Here is a 25,087-nt window from a genome sequence, read left to right as displayed (position 1 = left end):
GAAGTTGTTTTTTCCCTCGCTACTATGCACTTCAAACTTTGCGCCCTCAGTCCATCGCGGATTGTTTTTCAATTAAAAAGTAAATACAGATGAGGTGTCCCAGGCCGATCGCGTAGTCTCACTCTCCCTTCCTCCCTCTTTCTGCTCTTTGATGGTCAGGCAGTGTATTTGAGTTGCTTATTAAAGTTAACAATGATTGACAGACAGTTGAGCTTTGATCTTGCCAGAGGCGCTGGTAAGCCGAGATTTCAAAACGCTGCATGCATCAACATTGTTTAACTTTTTAAACAGTTGCTGTGGCAACTCATTGTGTGTAAGTGAGCAGCTTGACGGGACTCACTCAATATAGCATTTAATAAAGACAAGTATTTTTCAACTTTTTAAAAAAATGGATTGGGTGTCTACACTGCTTGCCCACTCACACTGCCTAATCCCAAACCTGTCCTGTCTTCCCGCTTCCTGTCCTATTGTTTATTGCATGCTGTCCCTTTGGTACAGTGGTATGAAAAAGTATCAGCCTTTTGGAATTTCTCACATTTCTGTATAAAATCACCATCAAATGTGATCTGATCTTTGTCAAAATCACACAGATGTCTGCTTTAACTGAATCCACCCAAACATTTCTAGGTTTTCATATTTCAATGAGGATAGCATGCAAACAATGACAGAAAGGGGAAAAATAAGTAAGTTAACTCTCTGCCTAAAGAGACTTTAAGAGCAATTGAAACCAGTTTTTACCAAACAATTTAAGTCAGGTGTGTGCCCAATCACTGATGAGTTAGCTGCCCTGCCTACTAAATTGTCTTGATGAGAAGCATTGTCTGATGTGCATCATGGCTCGGTCAAAAGAGCTGTCTGAAGACCTGCGATCAAGGATTGTTGATTTGTATAAAGCTGGGAAACTATGCAAAACCATCCCTAAAAGTCTGGATGTTCAGCAATCGACAGTCAGAGGAGTTGTCTACAAATGGAGAGAGTTTGGCACGTTTGCTTCTCTCCCAGGGAGTCGATGTCCACCAAAGATGACACCAAGAGTTCAGCACGGAATACTCAGAGAGGTAAAAAGAACCCTAGAGTGTCTGCTAAAGACTTACAGAAATCACTGGCACAGTCCAATAATATCTCTGTGCACACATCAACTCAATGTAAAACTATGGCCAAGAATGGTATTCATGGGAGGAAGCCACTGCTGTCTAAAAAACGTTGTTGCTCATTTAATGTCCGCAAAAAGGCACTTGGACATTCCACAAGTTTTGGAAAAATATTTTGTTGATTGATGGCATCTGGTTGAAGTTATTGCTACCAAAGGAGGGGGGGGCACAAAATGTTAAATGTGATTCACTTATTTATTTTTGCCCCTTCTGTCATTGTTTGCATACTATCCTCATTAAAATATGAAAACCTATAAATTTTTAGTTGGTTTTAGTTAAAGCAGACAGTTTTTTTCATCCGTGTGATTTTGACAGAGATCAGATCCCATTCCATGGGGATTTTATACAGAAATGTGAGAAATTCCATAAGGTTCAGATACTTTTTCATACCACTGTACCAAAGAGACAGCATGCAATAAACGATAGGACAGGAAGCGGGAAGACAGGACAGGTTTAGGTATGATTGGGCAGTGTGAGTGGGCAAGCAGTGCTAACGATGTGCAGTGGGTAACCACATATTAAGACAAATCATCAGTAAAAATCAGTGAATCAACATAGCAATATTTACTGTGTTATCTTTATTTTTGTGTTTACCCATTTTACGTGTTCGTCATGCGGTAAACAGAGGTACTACGCAGGAAACATAAGAAGCAACTGAACACTTAGAAACTGGGGTGGCATGATTTCCATTCAACGTTCTTACCAATGACAACATATCGGTCCACCGCGATGGCAGTGAGGGAAAGCACTGATGCAAAGACAGTGGCACATTGAACTAGGGGCACCAGATGACACAGAGGACTCCCGAAAGCCCAGCCCCGGCTGTCGAAGGCGTACGACATGGTCAGCGGCACGCAGCTCAAACACATCAGCAAATCTCCAGCAGCCAAATTACCGATGAAAAAGTTAGTAGCATTGTGGAGCTTTTTGTCCACCAGGATGCAAGTCAACAGGAAAGTGTTCCCCACGCTGGCTATGACAACCACGAGGCAGTAAAGAGGCATGAAGAGAGGCTTGAAACGAAGCAAAAGCTCCATGCCGATGAACATGTCCAACGGGTCGCTGTGGTTCAGTGCCTGACTTTCGTATCCTTCAAGAACGCTTTGGCCCGCTCGATGGATCTCGCCGCTCATGCTGAAGTTTTCTTTGGTTAGGATGTTCATGATTACCTGAAAAAGCATGATGAAGCCATTGTTAATCATGTCAGATAGACTCACGTCAGACTCATTGGCTGCTGCTGAAGGCAATTGCTTAAACTACAGCAAATTAAATGGACTTCATGGATATCTAAATTGATTTACTAACTTCATTAGGATGATAGTACCAGGGAAGAAAATTCCTCCTTTACATAAATTCAATAACAGCAGAGATATTATTTTCTATAACCGTATTTTCCAGAGTATAAGGCACACCTTCAATTTCACTTATTCACGTATATACAATGGTGTCCTGAGACACCATTGTATATACGTGAATAAGTGAAACTGATTTCTTGAAATAAGAAAAATAGCTGTCTGAAAATAAGCCCAACAGACTTACAGTGGGGCAAATAAGTATTTAGTCAACCACTAATTGTGCAAGTTCTTCCACTTGAAAATATTAGAGAGGCCTGTAATTGTCAACATGGGTAAACCTCAACCATGAGAGGCAGAATGTGAAAAAAAAACACCCAGACAATCGCATTGTTTGATTTTTAAAGAATTTATTTGCAAATCATGGTGGAAAATAAGTATTCAATACCAAAAGTTCATCTTAATACTTTGTTATGCACCCTTTGTTGGCAATAACGGAGGCCAAACGTTTTCTGTAACTCTTCACACACTGTTGCTGGTATTTTGGCCCATTCCTCCATGCAGATCCTCTCTAGAACAGTGATGTTTTGGGGCTGTCGTTGGGCAACACGGACTTTAAACTCCCTCCGCAGATTTTCTATGGGGTTGAGACCTGGTGACGTGCTAGACCACTCCAGGACCTTGAAATCCTTCTTACGAAGCCACTCCTTTGTTGCCCTTGCTGTGTGTTTGGGATCATTGTCATGCTGAAAGACCCAGCCACATCTCATCTTCAATGCCCTTGCTGATGGATGGAGATTTTCACTCAAAATCTCTCGATACATGGCCCCATTCATCCTTTCCTTTATACAGATCAGTCATCCTGGTCCCTTTGCAGCCCCAAAGCATGATGTTTCCACCCCCATGCTTCACGGTGGGTATGGTGCAATTGAGTATTCTTTCCCCTCCAAACACGAGAACCTGTGTTTCTACCAAAAAGTTCTATTTTGGTTTCATCTGACCATAACACATTCTCCATGTCCTCTTCTGGATCATCCAAATGCTCTCTAGCGAACCGTAGACGGGCCTGGACATGTACTTTCTTCAGCAGGGGGACACGTCTGGCAGTGCAGGATTTGAGTCCTTGGCGGCGCATTGTGTTACTGATAGTAGCCTTTGTTATTGTGGTCTCAGCTCTCTGTAGGTCATTCACTAGGCCCCCCCGTGTGGTTCTGGGATTTTTGCTCACCATTCTTTTTATCAATTTGACGCCACGGGGTGAGATCTTGCATGGAGCTCCAGATCGAGGGAGATTATCAGTGGTCTTGTATGTCTTCCATTTTCTAATAATTGTTCTCAAGCGTTTTATCTATTGCAGGTTCAGTCTTCCCAGCCTGGTGCAGGTCTACAATTTTGTCACTGGTGTCATTCGACAGCTCTTTGGTGTTGGCCATAGTGGAGTTTGGAGTGTGACTGACCTTGTGGACAGGTGTCTTTTATACCGATAATGAGTTAAAACAGGTGCCATTAATACAGGTAACGAGTGGAGCCTCGTTAGTCCTCGTTGACAGCCAGAAATCTTGCTTGTTTGTAGGTGACCAAACGCTTATTTTCCACTCTAATTTGGAAATAAAGTCTTTAAAATTCAAACAATGTGATTTTCTGTTTTTTTCCCCCACATTCTGTCTCTCATGGTTGAGGTTTATCCATGTTGACAATTACAGGCCTCTCTAATCTTTTCAAGTAGGAGAACTTGCACAATTGATGGTTGACTAAATACTTATTTGCCCCACTGTATATAATTTCAAAAACAAATTATGTTGGAAAGCACAAACTTTCTCGAAAGACGACAGTGTGCCTTGTAATCTGATGCGCCTTATATACAGACCAAGATTGGTTAATCATGGCTTGATATTTCCTTTAGCGCAACTCTATCTCGTGGATGCATAACACAACCCCAACCACTACTAATACTACGACTACTGCGCCTTAATGGAGTGCGTCTATGGTGCTTAATCAAGGCCAAAAGTATGGTAATTTAAAAAAAGAAACGACTGGGAAAAAATATTGAAACAATTTTTTATTATTGAATATTTCAAAACTGAAAGAAACTTTTCATTTTTTCAGTTACAAAGTTGTTATTTTCAGGTTCAAATATTAACTTTTTGGTTTCGGTTATCTTATTTTTTACTTTCAGATCTTTTTATTTCAGTTTCAAAACTTTTAGACGTGTTCTGGCGTGGGGGCCGTGGCCTCAATGTAAGGCGAGTGCTCAATGTGAGGCGAGTGACAGCCTATCAAAGCAACCCCAAATGATGTTTTCAGGAAACGTGGGTAATTTATACCGTCTTAATTAGATTATTTTCCTCAAATCTAGTCAAATAAATTTCTTCATCTTGTTTAGAGTGTTAAAGACTAGTTAACAGATTAATGTGTCAGATTACTTTAAGTAAATTTTACTGTTTGTTCTTAAGAGCATTCATCTAAAGCAGTGCTTCTCAATTATTTTCTGTCACGCCCCCCCCAAGGAAGACGTAAATGTTTCGCGCCCCCCCAAACTCTCTGCCGCAACTGTAAATAGTATCATTTGTCTATAAAATTACTATTATAAATACGCATCTGCCTAACATTGTGTCCTTTTTTTTCTAATAAAGAAAAAAAGTAACATAGATCAACTTATAATAAAGTATTACAGTACTTTATTAACATTGTTTTGCTTGTAACAGAGAAGACTTGACGTGCATCAATTTGCCGGAATTAAAAAAAAAAGTCACATTCAAACTGTAAAAAATACACTCAAGGTACATTTTTGACCATTTGATACAGAAAAATAAAATGTAATAAAATCAGTAAATAGTAACAAATTAAAATTGATTAGAAACATTCACTCATGAGGACAATATGCCAAAAAATTTGACCGAAAAAACAAAACTGTATAAAAGAAAAAAAAAAGTGTCCTTGGACAGGACAGTTTTTATTTTTGCTGCTCACAGTATTTACCTCCTTTGCAATGGTGTGAGTTATTTTGCAATGAGCATGCTAACAATGCTCACTGGTTTATTGATATAACACTGACAAAGCAGGACGATTTTTGGCAATATTCGGCACGTTTTCACTGAAAAACAATCAAGCGGCTTATCAATGAGATTGGGGTCTAATGTCTTTAAGTGGCGTCTTAATTGATTTGGCTTCTGGCTGTCCGCTATAATTATTTTTAGACACAGTAAACAGCGGTCTTTCCTCATCACCCTCTGTACTAAAAGTCAAAGCTAAAAGGCAAATGGCACGAAAAAAAGCGCATTCTCGGCGGCCGAGGTAGAACCATAGGTGAGGGCGGTCGTCGTGACGATCCCAAGCCGACAATGGCACTTCTCGGGCGGCGACGTGAGAACCGGACAAGACAGTGGGTCGCTGCGTGAGTGAGTCCGGTCGGAAAACGGCTTTCGAAAACGGCGGCGGCACACTGCTCTTCATATCTGTTTTCTGTGTGTGCCGAGTGCTCTTCCTTAGTTCAAAAATACTGCGCGCACTCTCAAAATGAGAGCGCCACTGCCAACTACTGAGTGGATGTGCAAGTACACTTTATTCCAGTACGGCAAAAAAACACACACAAAAAAGCATGTTCCCCGAGGTCACATGCGCCCCCCCCCGGCATCGCTCTGCGCCCTCCCAGGGGGGCGCGCCCCACTATTTGAGAAGTACTGATCTAAAGGTTGGTATTTTTTTTACCTAAATCAAGAAAAAGTTGCTTTCAACTATATGTTTTGAACAATATCTCTTCTGAAATTAAGAACATTTCTGACTAACAAGCTTTCTTAACCCCTTCAGACCAGAGCATGCTGCTGAAGGAAATGATGCGTTCCCATAACAAAGTATTGAGATGAACTTTTGGTATTGACCAAATACTTATTTTCCACCATGATTTGCAAATAAATTCTTTAAAAATCAAACAATGTGATTTTCTGTTTTTTTTTTCTACATTCTGTCTCTCATGGTTGACATCTACCAATGTTGACAATTACAGGCCTCTCTAATATTTTCAAGTCGGAGAACTTGCACAATTAGTGGTTGACTAAATACTTATTTGCCCCACTGTATGACAAAAACAATATACTGGGAAAATCAGTTAGTATTGTGTTTTACACCAAATATTCTCTACCACCCACTGACAATGCATAACATTACAATGCATTCAAATTATTCATTTCATATCCAGTATATAATATTTCGGTTACTTTTCACTTCATTCTGCATTTGACCTTAGGACTCGATAGAAAAATCCAAATGCAGGTCTTTAAATTGTCAACTCTAACAAAGCAGAAAGCAAAGAATTAAATTTAGAAGCGACAAACGGCATTGTTGGCACAGTGACATTTCAAGCCAAGACACTTCTAAGGTAGCAGAAGTGATTCACATCCAAGTATTCTGAAAGGCAATGGCTTGGTGAGGGGCACATTTAATTTTTAACTGAGAGGTCTGCTTCAGCTTTGACATTTTATGGCCTATAATGCCTTCGGAGGCAGCGAGCAGCAGGACCTGGACTTACTTTCACTATAAATAGCTGTTTAAAACCTCTCGCTCATGTCGCTACATCAATCAATAACATGGATACAGTGTAGAGGCTGTCAGGTTACAAAGAACTACCATAAGGATGAATGTCATTGTAATTGATGAGAACATTGAGAGAGCTCGACACCTACACACAAAATGTGAATTTTGCAGCACTTTGAATCGGGCATCTTAATACTATATCAACTCGTTCGCTGCCGTTGACAGCGATAGATTTCGAAACCATTTTTACTCTTTGACTGCCATTAATGTCGAATGCCGTTAAATGGTGCTTTTAATATGAATTTTGCAAACTACCATAGCGGATACTGTATGCTGGCAGTCAATGAGTTCACTAGATTCTAATTAACTCATCTTCTACATACTAGGACTGGTGTTCATTCACTGTCAACCCTCTGTGTTGTATATATATATTTTTAAATTTTAGTTGAATGAAATAAAATGAATATTTTCAATTTTTTAAATTTATTTGTATGTTAAAATTGAAAACATGATGATAAAGAAGTACATTTGCCTATCTAAAAATGCAGAGGTGGGTAGTGTAGCCCAAAATTTTACTCAAGTAAAAGTACAGTAGTCATCCAAAAAATGTACTCAAGTACAAGTAAAAAGTATCCAGTGGAAAAAATACTCAAGTAATGAGTACATTTTGAGTAATTGCTTATTTTTGTTTGATTTTTTTTTTTTTTTAACAATAGTATTTTTTTCTCTCAGCACAAACTTATCTATATGAACTGTTATTATATTGATACTGTACAATAACCCAAACAAATAAGAAAAAAAAAAAATCATCAAAGCGAAAAAAAAAAAAAAAAAAAAAAACAGTAATGAAACATTATTCGTTCAAAGAGCATGAGTGTCCTGCCCTCTAGTGGAGAAAATAGTGAATACTGTAGTTCCTTCATAGTTACTATTATGAAATTAAAAGGATCATATCTCTGGTTTTCAATGGTCAATCAGTGCCAAATAAAAACTGGGAGAGAGTTTTAAATCCGCGCTTTCAATTCTTGCTGAAGACAGCGGCCTATGTCAAATACCTCATTTGTTACGGTGTCTTAAATACACGTGATTGAACAGGCTTGCGTGACCATAGGACAGGAAGCTTACGTCTGATTGGTGTAATGGAGTCATGTGATTATTGTTGCGACGTCTCATTGGTGAAATTAGTAGCGCTACTCTTGGCAATAGCATCCCTAGCAAAAAAAAAAAAAAAAAATGTAGAATAAAGTTGAAAAATGTAACGACTCTTGTGTAGCCCGAAGAAGCGGAGTAAGAGTAGCGTTTTTTTATTCACAAATCTACTTGAGTAAAAGTAAAAAGTATGGCTTAGTAAAACTACTCTTAGAAGTACATTTTTCTCAAAAAGTTGTAACGGAGTACATGTAACACGTTACTACCCACCTCCGCTAAAAAGTTACAATCTACCTTTTATAAATATATAAAACTTACATCATGCACATGTTGGAATTGATCAATTGAACAAGACTGTCTGCGAATAATGAGAACGTCTCTGCTGAAATTGCCAATTGCATTAATTAAGCCAAGAGGCCGTCAAAAGGACTTGTGCTTCTTAGTTATTCATCTTCACTGCAATTGGAGCACTGCTCTTCATCACTTTTTCTATTCTTTTTCAAAGGCCATTTTAGATCAGTCACCATGTCCAATTAGTTCAATTCAATTAAAACAATTTATTTTGAAAAAGACAAAGTTCTGTACACCCCTAAAAATGTTTTTTAACTCCTGGTATGCATCTGTTGTATTTTAGTTTTACATGAAGAATTCACAAAAATTCTCACATTAGAAGACTTCACAGTATAATAAATTCTATTTCTTTATATACTGTATTTTATTGGCTGGTAACCACCAAAAATCAGCTGTGATCAGTTCAGTTTCCACCCTCATGAGGACCGGTTAAAAAAAAAAAAAGGATAGCTATGTTTTTAGTACCTGGAGGTCCATTCATATTATTATTGTAGGCGGAAGGCCTGTTAAATAACCATTCATGTTGTTGTTGTTGTTGGTGTGTACATAATTATTTTGATTATATTCCTCTGCTGTCTAATCAATACTTATGACTGATTAACGAAAATGTTCATTGATACTAGGAATGAGCGTAGAGCGCACCAGTATAATCCACGGACCGATACAACAATCAAATGACTTTCAAAAGCGAACTGGTCACAGCCTTTAGGCTATAGTAGCACTTAATGCTTGTTTTTAAATTTTTTACCCCCGTTTAAATGTAATACCTTTTGAACAAGAAACTGCAATGATAATGATCGTCCATAGACTTCACTATCAGTTGGCAAGACAGCTCCTACAGAGATTGCGGCACGGCTTCTCGAAGGGGGCCGAGCCAGGCAGAGCGTCATAGCAGCTTTCACTGCGATAAACTCAAAACGCACGCTGCGATCTAAGGCCAGGTTTAGCTGGAAAAAGGACGAAGGTTTTAGTGCATACAAGCAGGCAGGAGTGTCTAAAAAGTGATTTGGTCAAGGATTCAAGGTAATTATTATATAAAATAGCACCATATATGCACTTTGAAACGTGGAAAAAAATGAAATGAATGGAAAAAATTGGCATACTGTAACTTTAGCTTGAAATATTTATGTGCGATGAATGATAACTGCCCAATTTTTGCCTTAAACCAAGAATCTAGACAGTTTTATGTTCATATCTATAGAAAGTCTGGGATTTACACATTTATTTACAAGAATTTTAAAAAGCTCTTTGGCCGCCAAGTTGGATTTTGTATCCATACACAATAGCGTAACTTTATATTCAAATAATCAGATTATTTTCGGCCAACTGCTCGTTTTTTGGCAAGAAAAAAAAAAAAAAAAAAACTCAAAGCAACAACAAAAAAAAAAAAGAAAAAAAAAAAAACTTTTACGTGATTTATTTTATGAAATTTCATTCTAAAAATGACAAGGGTCAGATATCCAGCAAGATGAGCTGAGGCAATAGTGACATCGAGATTCAACCCAAAAAATGTGCTTTTGTTGAGTAAAATTAAGATGATTCTGCATGCTTTCCTTAAGTATTAGGTTTCTGATGTGAAAATTGAGTGATTTAATAGCTGTTGAATTCTAAAAAATTGCACTAAATAAATAAAAGTTGCTAATTTGGGCAAAAACATACGTTAATAAATATTCCTATGGATTCTGAAAAATAGGTGATTACCTCTGCATTTGGTGTTTTTGTACATCTAGCGTAAAGTCTTGAGAATTTTAAAGCCATTTTAAGTTTTGTGATATGAAAAATACTTTAATTTTTTGGACTATAAGACGCTACTTTTTTCCTTCATTTTGAATCCTGCGGCTTATTTGTTGATTTATTTTAGTTAATAAGTAACACTTAATTTGACAGTGGCGTCATAAGACTGTCATAAGAACGTCATAATTATAACATGACACTATCATAGGCATTACTGAATGCTTATGACAGATGTCATTAAGTGGCAACCGGCAAATTATGTCACTAACTCCATTTTTGTTCAGCTTTTGCATCCATTCAAAAGTGAGATAATTTGCTGGATAGCAATAAATGGCATCTTTTAAAAGCATTCATTGATGCTCATGACAGTGTCATGTCATTATGATGATTGTTTCATGACAGTCTTATGGCACGACTGTCAAAGTGTTACCAAATACCATAACAGCAAATAATGAAACAACTGGAACAGTAACTGAAGAAATAATTTGCACAGAACATGAATTGTGATTGTTTTTTAAGCCTGTCGTGCTGCAATGCATGCTAGGAGGCATGTTGGACGACAACAGTATTGACCGATGGTGGCAGCAACGGTTGACTTTCTCCCCCAAGGGAGCAGTAATGAATGAAGCTTCTTGAGGAAATGGTGGTTCATTTGCTCTTACGACAGTCGTATGATGCCGCTGCCAATTAATTAATCGTAATTAATTCAAACCATCTATAGAATATGCCATTCTTTTCAGTAAATTATTGTTGGAATGGATAGATAAGACACAAGACCGATATATACATTCAACATGCTGTACATAAGTACTGTATTTGTTTATTATAACAATAAATCAACAAGATGACACTAACATTAACATTCTGTTAAAGCGATCCACGGATAGAAAGACTTGTAGTTCTTAAAAGATAAATGTTAGTACAAGTTATACAAAATTTTATATTAAAATCCCTCTTAATGTTTTCGTTTTAATAAAATTTGTAAAATTTTCAATCAAAAAATAAACTATTAGCTCGCCATTGTTGATGTCAATAATTACACAATGCTCATGGTGCTTAAACCCATAAAATCAGTCGCACCCAAGCAGCACCCAGCAGAGGGCGACAAAACACCAAAAAACACAAGTAACACGTGGCCATGACACTGTGCTGTCATTTTAATCTGTTTGAGCGGGGCATGTGCGTTAATTGCGTCAAATATTTTAACGTGATTAATTTATAAAATTAATTACTGCCCGTTAACGCGATAATTTTGACAGCCCTAAAATAAAGTGTTACCGTTTAATATCTTTTTCTGTAAATATCCCATAACATAGTGAGGAAAGCTGCGGTTTATAGTCCAGTGTGGCTTATCTATAAACAAATGCCGTTTTCGTGCCAAATTTGAAGGGTGCGGCTTATAGTCAGGTCCGCCTTATAGTGTGAAAATTCCGGTCATTTTTTGATGCCGCTGCTCATTGAGACTCATATATGCTTATAGGAGGTGCCTGTTTTGGTTTTAGGTCTCTAGCGGCTTTGAAAATATTTAAATTAAAAGTTTTTGAATATAGACCCCTACAGAGCGGCCCTGTGCCGTTTCCCGTCAACTGAAAGTGAAGTCTATGCGCCGTCTATGGCAGCCGATCAGTTATTTCAGTGATATACTTTTCAATCTTTGCGTGTCTCAGCTAAATGATTTCATATGCAATGGCTGATTTTAGGAAAGTAATTTAAAAAAATGTGCTACTTAATGCTGAAAATGATTGCAGTGAAAGATTTTTCCCCCCCCATTCCATCAACGCCTAATGATTGCTTTCGCCCTAATGTAGGAATAATATTTGCTTGACTGTTCAATCTGCATAATAACTTGAGTGTACCTTATACGTGCATGGTCAATTACCAATAATGTGGATAATTTCACTTTCAAATGGAACGACATGGTTTTCTATATAGCAATCATGCAGGCATCTTCATATATCAGACACACTCTGAGGAACAATATGTGCTACCAAATATTCCGATAGAGGAAAAAAATAACAATTTGGAAGACTGTGAATGTATAAAATTTGATTAGAATTCAGAGATGTATAGATGGGGTAAGTCTAAGGAATTAAGACATTAAAATTTACATTTCCATTTTCTTATTAACATTCTTTATCTGAATATGTCACGTTTTACATACCGTGTATTATTTATTCGGGTTTTAGCTACAAAACAAAACTGCTAAAAACAGAAAATATTCAATTTAGATCTGTGTTGTGCATGCAAAAATGAATCACTTACCTCAGCTAATGTTATAAATTAGAGCTGAAAAGGTCCTCCACTTCTCCAAATAATGCTGGATTCTTCACCTTTCCTGGCTATTTTATTAATACATACAATATATATAAAATATATAGATATTTTTTAGAAATTAAAGCTTTTTTGCAGCCGACATTGAAGGGCAGTCGGTCAATCAGGGGAACTCAGAGAGAGAGAGAGAGTGAGCTCGGGAGGGTGGTAGGACGAAAAAGCAACCTATAGTACGTAACCTCTCTCGCTCTCAACACATCCAAAGAAGAGAGATAGTCTGTTTTCTCCTCTTTTGTTTAACTCAGTCGCAATTCAATATATGTGATGTCTAAAACGACCCAATGCTGCCCTTTCATTCCGTGTCACGTGGAGCAACCTGTTGTGTTGAAAAGTGTTTTTTTTCTTTAATTGAGGGGAAGAAAATGAGGACGTTTCTTGCTGTGAAAGATGAAAAAAAGCTCCAAAAAGCTTTCTACTGTGGAATTGATGTATTTATCCTGGGGTGATCTTAGAATCCTGTTCGCCGTTGATGATTCCATCAAATAATTGAGTGATCAGATGTATTACCTTCTGGAGGAATGTTTCAATAAAGTCCGACAGTCCTCGTTGTAACATTGACCAGGGCAAACAAGACTTAGGTTTATTTCATTAACACTTTACTCACTTTTAAACAAACAACATAATTAAAGGCAACGCAGGAAAGGTGAGAAGCCAGAATAGGCATTTGTTCCAGCCTTTAACCCATTTTACCGCCACTCCCAAAAATGTCATTCCCCAAATCATGTGTATAGTGCACCGAATGTAATTGGTCTAATATTGGTTGGCTGGGCAGCCCATCATGTTGTGCTACCAGTAGAGTGTGATAATGCAAGTCTTCTAGATAATGCTAGAGTTATTTGCAGTGTCTGCATAGACTGCAAAAAGGCTACAAAATCTGAGGAAAAATACATTACAACTGCAAGAACAAGTTTTTAACTCAGTCTACATTACTACTGTCAGTCAAAACATTTGATCTGAATAGAGGTTTTAACTCTAAAATTTTGTCCAGTTGTATCAGGTCCCTTCAAAAAGTTTCTTCCCTATCCTTTCAATTCTCTTGCTCCTTTTGCACAATAAGAGGCCTCCTTTTATGAACTATTGTAAGGTCTGGCACTCCACATCTAAATGTTCTCCTTTGCAGCCATTTCACACTTGTTACAAATGGGGAAATCAATTCAGTACATAGACAGTGCTTAATAGAAAGCACAGGCAAGACAACGTTCTAGGTGCTTTGAGGCACTTGAAAAGAAGAACAGAGCAGTGGATATTGATCGCAATAGATCACAGATGGAGGACATCATTTTGCAGAGTGAGGAGGAAAATTGAATCTGAGTTTGGATTGTCACTTGTTCCAGAGCCAGGTGTCAGTAAACGGTTAGAGAAAGGGCAATTCAAATGAATGAAACCAATATATAATGTTGAAATGTTCCCTAGTTATTAGAAGAAAGAAGAAGAAAGAAAAAAAGGTAACAGCCTAATTTCATGACTTAGATCAGGGGTCCCCAACCTTTTTTGCACCACGGACCGGTGTTATTATTATTTTTTTTCATGGACCGGTGTTCTGACCGATTTTGCAACCCATCAAAAATTACAACAATGCGTTTCTGCGGATGCGCGTTAACGTTAAACATAGCCACAAAATGCGCAAATGCAGCGATTCCGAAGTAAACACTACAAACTTTCTTGAAAGAAAGGAATATTAACTTACGTTTGATCATGGAAGGACTTGTAGAAAAGTTCTCCTCAGATACATCCTGCCATGTAAGCTGCACAGAACAACTGCACACCGCTCTCACCATTAACGACTTCGCCTTGTCGTTAAGCATTAATTAAGAAGCCTGCTTCACAAAGATACGATGTTGGAAATTGTAGCAAGGTTTTCAATGCTCTCGTAGCGATGTCAGGATATTCCGGAATGACTTTAATCCAGAACCTCGGTAAAGTTGTTGTCTCAAATGTATGTTTAATAAGGCCGCCGTCATTTGCGATCTCTACAAGTTTATCCTGTTCCTTCCTGTTGCACAGACATGCTCGAATCACTCGGTTTATTCACAAACTGGTCACGAATCCACTCCTTCGCAGTTCGTGGATCTTCGAGGTTGTAGGCTCGTCAGGTGCCCTTTTCGCCATAAAAATATCTCCAAAGACATCTGTTTTCCAGTCATCTTCGCTCGTGTGGGGGCTAATTATTTCGGGGTAGAAATGTGCTGCGCCCGCGGCCTAGTAATACTTTATTATCGAGGACAAGTGCACATAGATATATTATATACACAAACATGATGTACTGCTAGCAGTCCAATCAGTGGATTTCTATGACGACATTCTAATCTATCCCGTAGTATTATATCTAGAGTAGACAGGGATATTGGTGTGTTAAGCAGGGGCACAGGGTTAATTCGGCCAGAATGCGGTCGTTATTAAATTATTACTTCTGTGCGGCCTGTAAGCAAATGCGCCACAGACCGGTACCGGTCCGCGGCCCAGCAGATGGGGACCCCTGACTTAAGTTTGTTGCAGTGTACCTAATGAAGTGGGTTTTTCAATAATTGTCCACACAATCAAATTTGTGAATTTTCACCATCAGTCCAGATACCAAACTCAAAACATCAGAGTTCCCTGACAAATAACCTTCTGCAATTGGAGCATGTTCTTTCTTAGGGGCTTCGGACGCTGTATATGGGTCACGTGATCTGGGAAGGTGAAATGTCAAATGCTGTTTTCAGAAATACAATGAAGCCAAGTCTCTTTTCACCCTTTAAAAAATATTTTCATAACATTTGTGATATGTCGACTGACCACTTGTTGAATGACACTCCTTTTATGTCTTAAGGGGTTCTGTATCGCTTTAGTAGCACAACTGAACCCTGCCACACACAAAAAAAAACCTCCAAATGTGCTGATTGCTTTACGGCATACATCACTTCCCTTTTTCCACATTCGTTATAAAGACGGAGGAAATATATGCGAACACTTTTGCGCGAATTCTGCAAAGATGGCAGAGCAACAAAAGAGACAAAAAGTTTTGTCTGAAGAGACCCCAACCGAACTTGCCAGCCTGATGAGTTTTGGTGAGGGGTTGGGGGATGATACGGTACAAAATCTATTTCTTATTTTCAACATCATCACATGCTATTGTTTTAGCCACAACTGGATTCATTACCTAATTACTATTCAACCTTCACACAGCCGCTGGAAACAGAAATGGCCTTCAATCCATCTGCAGACGACCGGGATATCAGGATTTTACGACACTGTGCGCTGGTCCTCATGTGAAAAAGTCTTTCTTAAGGCAAAACACTATCGCGTTTGCCTACCTGCATCGGTAAAATCGACCAAAACTAAAAAGTTACATAGTTTTGCCTTAAGATTGTCTAAATACAACGGCAGTCAGCATTATGGCACCAATTGGAGGAGTACATTCGAAATGACTCTCATTCACCAAATAGTCATTCGTGGTAAGTGTAACAGTTGGGGGGGTTAAGTCTCAGCCCTCATGTTTGTGAAACATGTGCTCATTCGCGAAGCTAATGAAATCTTGTGGCATAAGTACTATACAAAATGAGCCTTAACAAAACGGGCTTCAACCAAATATCGATTGAACTGAACCATACGATATACTGTATCACCCAGCACTATCTAGCATTGCATGATTACTCTCAGCCTTCCCAGTTCAAACGGATTGGACGTCTATCGTCAAGAGTGGTAGGCCACCATAACTTTCCTACAGCTTTTTATTCCCCTTTCCTCAATTGTTAGCCGAATCTGTGATATAGAAAAAGTGTTGTACTCAAATACAAGACAAGACAAAAGACTGTTCCAAAAACTGACTTGTTTAATGACAAGCAGGATTCAGTACATTATCAGGTAGTCAGCAAAAGTAACAGCATCCAAAAAAAGCAGGAAAGAAGCATTATTAATAAACACTGGATCAAGGCTCAATAATATGATCAATGAGGAGGAACAACGAGTGCAGGCAGAACTTTGACACTAGGTACAACAAACTGGCAATGAGACATAACATATACTGTATGTGAGGTAATCTGGTGCAGGTGCAGGCAAAAATGCTATATATCATCACTTAATATTGCCTTGTTTTAATTAATGGACTCTTCTCTCACCAAATACATCGCTGCCCAATAATATTCAAAAGTCCATGTAGGAGATAAAAAAAACTCACATGAGAGTGAGTGAATTAAGACTCCTTTGATGAATTTTCTCTGGGAAGGAAGTTGTCCCTCAGACTTGCCAAGACCTCATCTTGTGTGATTGCCTTCCACTCATCTGGAATCAGTGCTGGCCTCTGGTTGTATTTCATTGCAAACCTCTCATTAAATCTGGCTAAAACATACCTGCAAATTACAGACTATATTAATAATTTGACATACTGCACAGCCTAATACTGAAGATAAAACCAGTGATGACATCTAAGCATACCTCCAGTAAAGACAGGGTGTCTGGCTGCTTGTCACCTCAGGTGAAAGATTCCACTCTGGATTGAAGGGTTGGAGTTCCCAGCAAGTCACAGCTGCACCTTGTGTGTCGAGGTCATTGAGAATTGTACTTTCAGATGTGATCACAGAAGTGGACCCCAAGATGCATTTGGGCCTGTGGAGCGAGGTCTCGTGAACATGATTCCTGATTTTCTCGACTCTACAAGGTGCACTGCAAAGAGGACATCGTGCCTCACAGCCATTGACTTTGTTGAAAAGGCAGTCTTTTGGTTGAATAGGAAGTAGCTCAAGTAGTTCATCAATTTCCAGTTGCTGGGAGAAAGTCTGGGCAAGATCCAAACGCAATGCTGCAAGTAATTCCATGAAGCAAGTCACAAAGCAATCCCATTCTGTGCTGATACTGTAGGTTGGTCCCTTCAGAGACTCCCAGGGGATCTGAACACCTTCGTCCTCCAGAATGAGGCACACCTGCTCCAGCAATGGCTTGGTGTCACTTAACACTGCATTGGTGCCTTCTGCTACTTGGCTCGCAGCTGCTGCAACCTTTCCAATGATCTCTCCAAGGCGCTGATGCCTCCATGTGTTCACATTCCATTCAGATAAGTGAGCCACAACTGTCTCCTGGATCTTCCTCATTCTGAAGATATCATAAGAAAACAAGTACTCCGTAAAGCATTCAAACCTGTCCACCTGGATCAGCTCTTCTAACAAACTCTTATGGAAGGCCCATGGTGAACGATATTGCATGACTTTACTTTGGATCTCCTCCGTAATTTGCATTCCGAGAGGTCTGTAGACATAGTCCATTACTGTAGGTTGGATGATGTCAGAAACGAACCTTTGGGCAAATCTCTGACGCTGGTCCCTCTTCCTGAACTGATAGATGAATTGCGCCATATATGCATTCTTTTTGGCTTTAAAGGACTTCAGAAGTTCTCCATCCTTGGCAAAGCGGTTGTGGACTCTTTGGAAGTCTTTGCAGGCAGCGTTACATATGAAGACTTTCAGATCAACCTCAAAGGCCGTTCTGATTTCCAATTGTGAGTCCTTCAAAGTTTTATCAATCATCTCTAACAGTTCTGTGATGTAACTGTCTGAGAAGTCTTGTGGCAAACTGACTTTTTCTGCTACAAACTGCTGGTAGTAGTCCATGAGGTTACTTGACAGTTGTTGCGCTTTAGCCTTCGGTGTCTTGTTTTGGTTTTCAAACAGGTTTTTCATTCTGCTGCTGTATCCAAAGTACTGATCATCCACTCTAAAGTGGGTTGTCTGGTTTTGGCCGAAGGCCGAAAGCTTATTCAAATGCTTTTGTGGACCATGTCTGACAATATTTGCTGCCAGAATATTCTTTACCCTTTCTGTAATATCTTCGCTTTCTGAAGGTCGGAATTCCATTTTGGACAATGCCTCTTTCCACACGTCCTCAAATTCTTCTTCAAGTTCTTTATCATGTAAGAGTTGGTTTTTTGATGCACTGCGGTCTAAAAGTCCTTGCAGTCTGACATTTTGCTCAGTTTCTAGTATTGTCTCGATTCTGTTGAATTGAGTGGAAGAAAAATGGCTCTCATTGATTGTTTCCAGCCTTGCTATTACCATTGCAGTTATTCGTTCTTCAAGCTCAATCATGTAACTCGAGAGGATAGTGTTGAGTATTCTAATGTAGACATCAAGCTTGTTTTCTTTCAAACTGGCCTTCATATTTGACTTTAGTTTGTTTACTTCCCTTTTGACCTCTCGTTTAGCATCATACTTGAGCTCACACAGAAAGTCGTTTTGGCTGGAAGGGTCTAAAGCTTCTGGTTTGGTGGAAGAAATTGTCTTGGTTGCTTGTGTAAGCCAGCATTCCATGTGGTCCAGCAAGATTTCCTCCCACTTAGCAAGTTCAGTGCAAAACAGAGAAAAGGCAAAAGCAATGTCTTTATTTTGCAGACAAACAGAGGCTTCTGCCTTTACTGCCTCCCAAACAGAATACAAACGGCCCATAAATTCAGGCATACCACTAGTTCCAGAGAGAGTAGATGCTTCCTTTAGTGCTCCAAACAGGGTACGCTTCAACTTCAGCACAGCTTCACTATGCTGGCTGTTAATTGATTTTGAGAGTGGTTCATTATACCACGGTCTAACATAGACAATTGAATGTTTGTTCTTTGAATTGTGATTAATTGCATCAGAATCCGTCAGGCTTTGCTCTCTCGTCCTGATCTGCAAAATTTTAGATACGCGGTTTAATTGTGTGGCTTCTAATATGGTATTAATCCCTTCATCCTGAATTAAAACCTTGCAGATGGGCATTGAGCCATATTCTCTAATCCGTAAAAGCGCATTGACAGCAACCGTAAGGTTTGTTTCAAGTTCAGAAGCTGAACATGAGTAGATGTTTTGCAATAAAACATCACACATTCCGGCTGCAACAGTTGCCATCTCATTATCAATGATCTCATTAATTTGGCCATCTGAAGAAGTACAGCAAAGACCCTCAACATCAAGCAGCAAGAGAAAATCAAAGTTTAGCTTCTTTTTGACTTTGGTGGGTAGTTGTAGGGCAACCATGTACACTCCTCTAGTTGATCTTTTGGGTTCATCTGGAAATTTCACCCCAAATAATGCCGAAAGGATCTCAGCATTCCTTGCATGATGCGCTCCAAGGCTTGTGAGTGTCCTGAAGCGCTCTCGAGGAAACCGATGCTCTATTTCTGCAAGAACACTGCAAAGCCAGCGCATGGGTAAATTTGAAGCATCACCATCCATGAGTTCAAGTGGAACACCACTGAGGATCAAGTCAGCAGCAATACTGGGGAGTCGCAGCTCATCATGGCTTCCGCTTCCAGGATTAATTTGGGTGAGTTCAAAAATTAGGCCCATCTCACGAAAAAAGTGCTCAAGTCCCAGAAAACATGGCAGTTCCGATTTTATTGTCTCACCTTCGACAGATGCAACTTGGCCCACAGAAGTTGTCTTTTGATGGGTAGAGTCAATGGAATTATTCCCGGGAACGTCCAATGCTCCTTTATCTTCAAATATTGAATTTGAAGACACATTATCTACGTGTTCAGGTATCTGCTCTGGCAGGATCTCTTCATTTGATGAGTCAAAATGTTGACGTAGTAGAGTGTCTGATTCTTCATCACATCTGTTTTGAAAAATGTGCTTCGAACTTTCTTCATTCACTGCATCAGTGAGCTCGGGATCATTAGCTGTCATGCATTCAGATTGCAGCAGTAATGGTTGTGGAGATGTTATTGCCTGACCCTCAAAACATGCATCTTTGCACATTTGTATTTCTGAATCGGGTTCACTGAAATAATTCCCATGAACACTTAATGATGTATTGTCTCTCAACTCTGAGTTCATAGAAACATTATTTTGATGAATCTCTTCACCAGCAAACTGATTTGGTGAGTGGAAAAGTCCACTTTGTAGTTCTTCTAATTCTTCAGTATTTTGAGTTTCAAAACCGTTCTTCACACCTGTTTCATTATCGATAAACACTGTGTTTAAAGAAACATTAGCTTCAAGTATCCCTTCACTGAGGACTTCTTTTTCATGTAGAGAGAAACAATTTCTCTCTGGCAGAGATTCAGTTTCTTCTCGATTTTCGACGAGAAAACTGTGCTTCGAATCCAAGTCATTCCCTGAATAGGCAACCTCCAGATCATTTCCTATTTGCTGTTCAAGCCTTAGTAAACATGAGTGCACTGATGGTGTTGTCTCAACTTTGGTAAATGTCTCTTGGCATGTTTGTTCTTCTGCATAGGTGGTATTGTGAAATATTGATTTTCCAAAGCCATTCCAAAGATCATCTTGGTTTACATTTTCCCCTGGTATGTGGCTTAAAGAAGTATCATTTTCAAAGATTTCTTCACCTGGGATTTCTTTTTCATTTGAGTCAAGATGTTCACTCAGCAGAGATTCTGATCTTTCATTGTCTTTGGTTCGTGAAATGGACTTCAAATCCACTTCGTTCCCTGAATCAGTCACAACCTGATGGCTATCTGTAAACTCTAAATTTTCCTCATCCTCAAATGTTGAATCTGTGCAAAAACTAGTGCTATCATGCCATAGATCTTTCGTGCCATTCTGAAGCTCTGATAGTTCAGGAATGCTGCTTTTCTCTTCTGTCTGCTGATTTATCAGTAGATCTTTTAGGTCAATTTCTTTTTGTCTTTGTAGTAGTCTGAGTTTCACCCTCATCCAATTGAGGAAATACATTCTCTCAAATTTATCTGTGGTTGAAATAGCATTTGTGAAATTCTTCATTGACTGAGTGTTTTTGTATTTGCTCAGACTGCGCAGAATGTCTTTTTTCTCATTTTGCAACTGAAAATCAAACTCTTTCCTCTCTTTTTTCCTTCTACTTTCCTCCTTGTCTATTTCGGCCAACCTACTCCACAAAGCACCTTGCAGTGGCAGCTGCTTTTGCCTAAAAACGGCAGCTCCCTCATTCAAACCTTTTAAAATTTCCTCTGCTGTGGCCATTGTTTTTTTACAGACCGCTCCTTCATCACAATCAAACCCCTGCTCCACGGCTAACTTTGCTGCTCCTTCAAGCGTTACAAGTCTCAGGTCAGGTAGCAGGTGTTTGATGTTTTGACACAGTACATTAGCAAGCTTCTCTGCATTCAAACCAGTTCCAGAAATGACAGATCCCAGTGGAAGTCCTAACTCCTCCTGAAGGTTCTTACCAGAAAACTTGACCATTCTGTCCTCTGTGGTCTTGGTCTTAGAGAGGTCAATCACAATGAGCTTGGCGGTAATATCTTGCCAGGAGGCGAGAAGTTGCTTCTCTCTCCCTTCAGGGTTTTCACACAAGACAATAACTGCTGAAGAGGCTTGGCTGAGAAGGGACAGACATTTTTCGTGCATGCATGCATCTCCTCGTAGATTACAGAAGACCACTGGAACTACAAAGTTGTCTTTGACAGGGTCCCCTAAAGGAAGATACCATGCAGTCTCCACAAGACCGTTGGAGAGGTTTCGGGGTAATTGTCCTCCTTCCATACCTTTGTGGACAAATGTTTCACTGCTGATGACATGATTTAGCACCTCAGACTTGGAGACACTGCATGAACCAAGCCTTACACAAGAGATTATTGGCATGGACGTGCTTGCCAAAATTGCTTCTTGGATTTTCTGGTCACCATCTACAGACTGGGAATGCCATTGTCTCACAACTCCTCTTAAAGGCCAAAGGAGGAAGCTACTTGGTTCTTTGTCATCTACATATGGAAGAACCAGGGGCACGGCAAAACGGCAGTGCAGCATATGTGCTGTCATTTCCTGCTGAAGGAAAGTGTTGGAACATTGATAGACAGCAGTTACTAAATCAAGAGGGTGGATTGTACAGGCAATCGATCCTACTAAATTGGCAGGCTTCTTTTCAAGGTTTTCTGTAGCATCTGATAGGGCCTTGCAACAAGTATGCCGAGCATCTGGGCGAAGAAGCCAAAGCCTTTGAAGGAAAGATTTAGGCAGGTCATTGGGTTCTCTGGCAGTTAGATTGTCCAGGATCCAGGTGCTGAGGTCCAATATTGATGCTGGTTCCAGTTGGGAAGGATAGAAATCTTCCAGACCAAGTTGGGTAAGAACTTCAAACTTTGTAGTGTTCTTTGGGTGCTCTGGTTTGAATGAAGCACAAACCGTGAAATTTTAGTAGATACACACATTTATACTTTTTTTCTAATTATAGAGTACATCATCTGCTCAATTATACTTTATGATTAAGAAGTACTTAGGTAAATGGCAAACACTACCATATTCGATGTGGTGCTATTCTTTTTCAATGTGTAACTTTCAATTGAAAAAACAAAACAAAACAAACAAAAAAAAACAATTTGCTTGTATTAGCTTTTCTTGGATGGAGTATGCAGTAATCTGCAGTTCATTGTTAAAGCCCTCCAGTCTGCTTTGGCATATAAGAACAAAGCACCCACATTCCAAGAAGTACATTAAAGATAGGACAGTGGCACTCCCTTCCACTGTTGATGTTTATCATCCTGACTGATGCTTTCGACATGACATGCTTTTCATATTTTTCCTTGAGTACCTACCTGAGGCTGATAAATTGTGCTAGACACAGAAGAGCACTGTGCAGTGTAAAAGATAATTTCAGGCCAGTTAAACTATTATTGATAATGATGGGGTAAAAATGCCTACACCTTAATAATGCCTTAATTCCAATAGCACGGTTACAACTGAACATATTATAATGGCTCACGATTTTATCATAGCAGTGTCCAATGTTACTGTTTCACATAAATTATCGGTAAATAATTTAGATTGTCAGATTTTATTTTTCAGAAAAATGTAGCTATGTTAGGTCGCCTTGTTCAAGAATTGTTGGGGTAAAAAAAAAAAAAAAAATCCATTGTAAATAAAATACTCACTTTTCCTTTTGCTGCTTGGCTTCTTTGTAAGTTTAGTTGACATGATGATTGTCTTTGACTGACTTTTTTCCTCTTCATCTAATACACATCACGAATAGTGTGCAGAATTATGTGGAAACCTGCAATTCAAACACATTAATATCTCCGACTCAAAATCTTGTTCACTTTAATTTAAACTGTTAGCATGTTCATGTTCTTTTATTGGTAAATAAAATTTTCTATACTGTAGCTTTGTACTAATCATGGTGGTTTTTTAAAAATGTGTGGAAGTGGCATGTATTTACCTGTCTCTCAGGATTGTTGGAATTAGCCATTGCTGTGAGAAAATATTTGATATGTCCTTTATTAGTACTCAGTCAAAAAGAAGTGGGTGGATTCCAGTGTTGGTGCTTTTATAAGCACCTGTTGACACATTCCTCACGCTGTCATTTATCTCTAGCATCCAACATGTACAAAAGGTCCATCCATCACACGCACTATCACAAGTGAGGAAACAAGTGTCACGAGTGGTTGTATCGACATTCTCTGGCTGGCACAGAAAATGGCAAATTATAGCAATGCACAGCACAATCAACCCTTCTTGGAGTTAGGGGTGGTGGCCTGTCCTTTTCTCTGGTGTTTTTTTTTTTTTTTTTTAACACCACATGACTACTCTTTTCCCCGTCTTGCCTAGTCTTTCCTGTCCTTCTTCTCAGCCTATCGGGTTGGCTTGTGTATCCCTTCCTCACTGCATGTCCCCTTGCTGAATGAAGTCGGGAGTATTTGTATTACTATAAATTGTCGGGAAGCATGATCATTCAATTTTGTTACAGTATCTCGCTTGGCTCTTTCTGTCCATCTTTTTAATTCTTTTCTGTCATGTTTATTGAAGTTTATTTTAATAAAACCAAAATAGAAAGTTAATAATTGCATGCAAATGAAGTATTTCTAACTCCCTTTTCACCAGGGGTGAAAGTGGCAAGAATTTCTTGCCGAAACTCCCTGAAAAAAGCTCCTACAACCACTAAAATGCAAAAACTTCTTTTAGCACAGTTGTAAATATAACACACAATAAAATATAATAGGTTTCACACCAGGCCAGGCCATTTGGGGGCCCTAAGCAAAATAATGCAAAGGGGCCCATATTTTTGGCCCACCATTTCATCAGTGTACTGTGAAACCTGTACATGCAATCCAACCCATACGTCCATATTTTGTATATTAATCAGATTTTCTTGCACTGCATACTTCAAACTTCTCACCCCAAATGATTGTCAGTACTTAGAGTAGAGAGCGCCAAACCTTTTTCTAAAAGAGGAGAAATAAGAAAGAAATAAGTTAAGGAAGAACTTTTATTTTTTTAAGCTTGTAATCAAGTATCAAAACTCACAAAAGTCAAATAAAGCAAACTGTAGTAAACAAAATAAAAAATAAATTAAACAACTGCCAGATTGGGGGCCCCCTAGTGGTCAGGAGCCCTATGCAGCTGCATAGTCTGCGTATAGGCTGGGCCGGCCCTGTTTCACACCCACAGTGGTATGCATGTCTGCCTCACAGTTCTGAGATCCACGGTTCAATCCCGGGCTCTGTCCTTCCTGTGTGGAGTTTGCATGTACTCCTTGTGCTTGTGTGGGTTTTCTCTGGTTTCTCCAGTTTCCCCCCACATCCCAAAAACATGCATGGTAGGCTGATCGAACACTTTAAATTGACCCTAGGTATGAGTGTGTGTGCGAATGATTGTTTGTCTCCTAGTGCTC

At 39.1% G+C, this 25,087-nt stretch overlaps 2 protein-coding genes across 3 annotated transcripts in view; both read right to left on the bottom strand.

Moving 5' to 3' along the window:
• The window catches only part of si:dkey-202l22.3 (7 transmembrane receptor domain-containing protein), a 45,424-nt gene extending 32,787 nt beyond the window's left edge, over positions 1 to 12,637 (bottom strand). For both annotated transcript variants that reach the window (XM_057839690.1, XM_057839689.1), the window contains exons 1-2: positions 12,470 to 12,637; positions 1,855 to 2,320 (exon numbers count right to left, since the gene is read on the bottom strand). In XM_057839690.1, coding sequence (XP_057695673.1) covers positions 1,855 to 2,314 — 460 coding nt within the window. In that variant the 5' untranslated portion in view covers positions 2,315 to 2,320; positions 12,470 to 12,637. The remainder of the gene's footprint in view (positions 1 to 1,854; positions 2,321 to 12,469) is intronic.
• A 3,694-nt stretch (positions 12,638 to 16,331) lies between these two features.
• si:dkey-202l22.6 (interferon-induced very large GTPase 1) lies at positions 16,332 to 23,870 on the bottom strand. Its single transcript, XM_057838055.1, has 4 exons — positions 23,636 to 23,870; positions 23,352 to 23,470; positions 16,952 to 22,583; positions 16,332 to 16,866 (listed from the first exon to the last, which is right to left on the bottom strand). The coding sequence occupies exons 2-4, from the start codon at positions 23,392 to 23,394 to the stop codon at positions 16,710 to 16,712; spliced, it is 5,832 nt and encodes a 1,943-aa protein (XP_057694038.1). The 5' UTR covers positions 23,395 to 23,470; positions 23,636 to 23,870; the 3' UTR covers positions 16,332 to 16,709.
• Positions 23,871 to 25,087: the final 1,217 nt, after the last annotated feature.

This window comes from Corythoichthys intestinalis, chromosome 6 (genome assembly GCF_030265065.1).
Source record: "Corythoichthys intestinalis isolate RoL2023-P3 chromosome 6, ASM3026506v1, whole genome shotgun sequence".
Lineage (NCBI taxonomy): Eukaryota > Metazoa > Chordata > Actinopteri > Syngnathiformes > Syngnathidae > Corythoichthys > Corythoichthys intestinalis.
This window is presented reverse-complemented; position numbering and strand designations above follow the sequence as displayed.

What these genes read in the sequence shown, in the direction of transcription:
- si:dkey-202l22.6 (XM_057838055.1), bottom strand. Translation starts at nt 23,394, where the DNA reads ATGTCAACTAAACTTACAAAGAAGCCAAGCAGCAAAAGGAAAA. An exon ending in GCCAAGCAGCAAAAGGAAAA is followed by an intron (nt 22,584 to 23,351) that starts GTGAGTATTTTA and finishes CATTCAAACCAG; the next exon opens with AGCACCCAAAGAACACTACA. An exon ending in ACACCCTGTCTTTACTGGAG is followed by an intron (nt 16,867 to 16,951) that starts GTATGCTTAGAT and finishes TGTAATTTGCAG; the next exon opens with GTATGTTTTAGCCAGATTTA.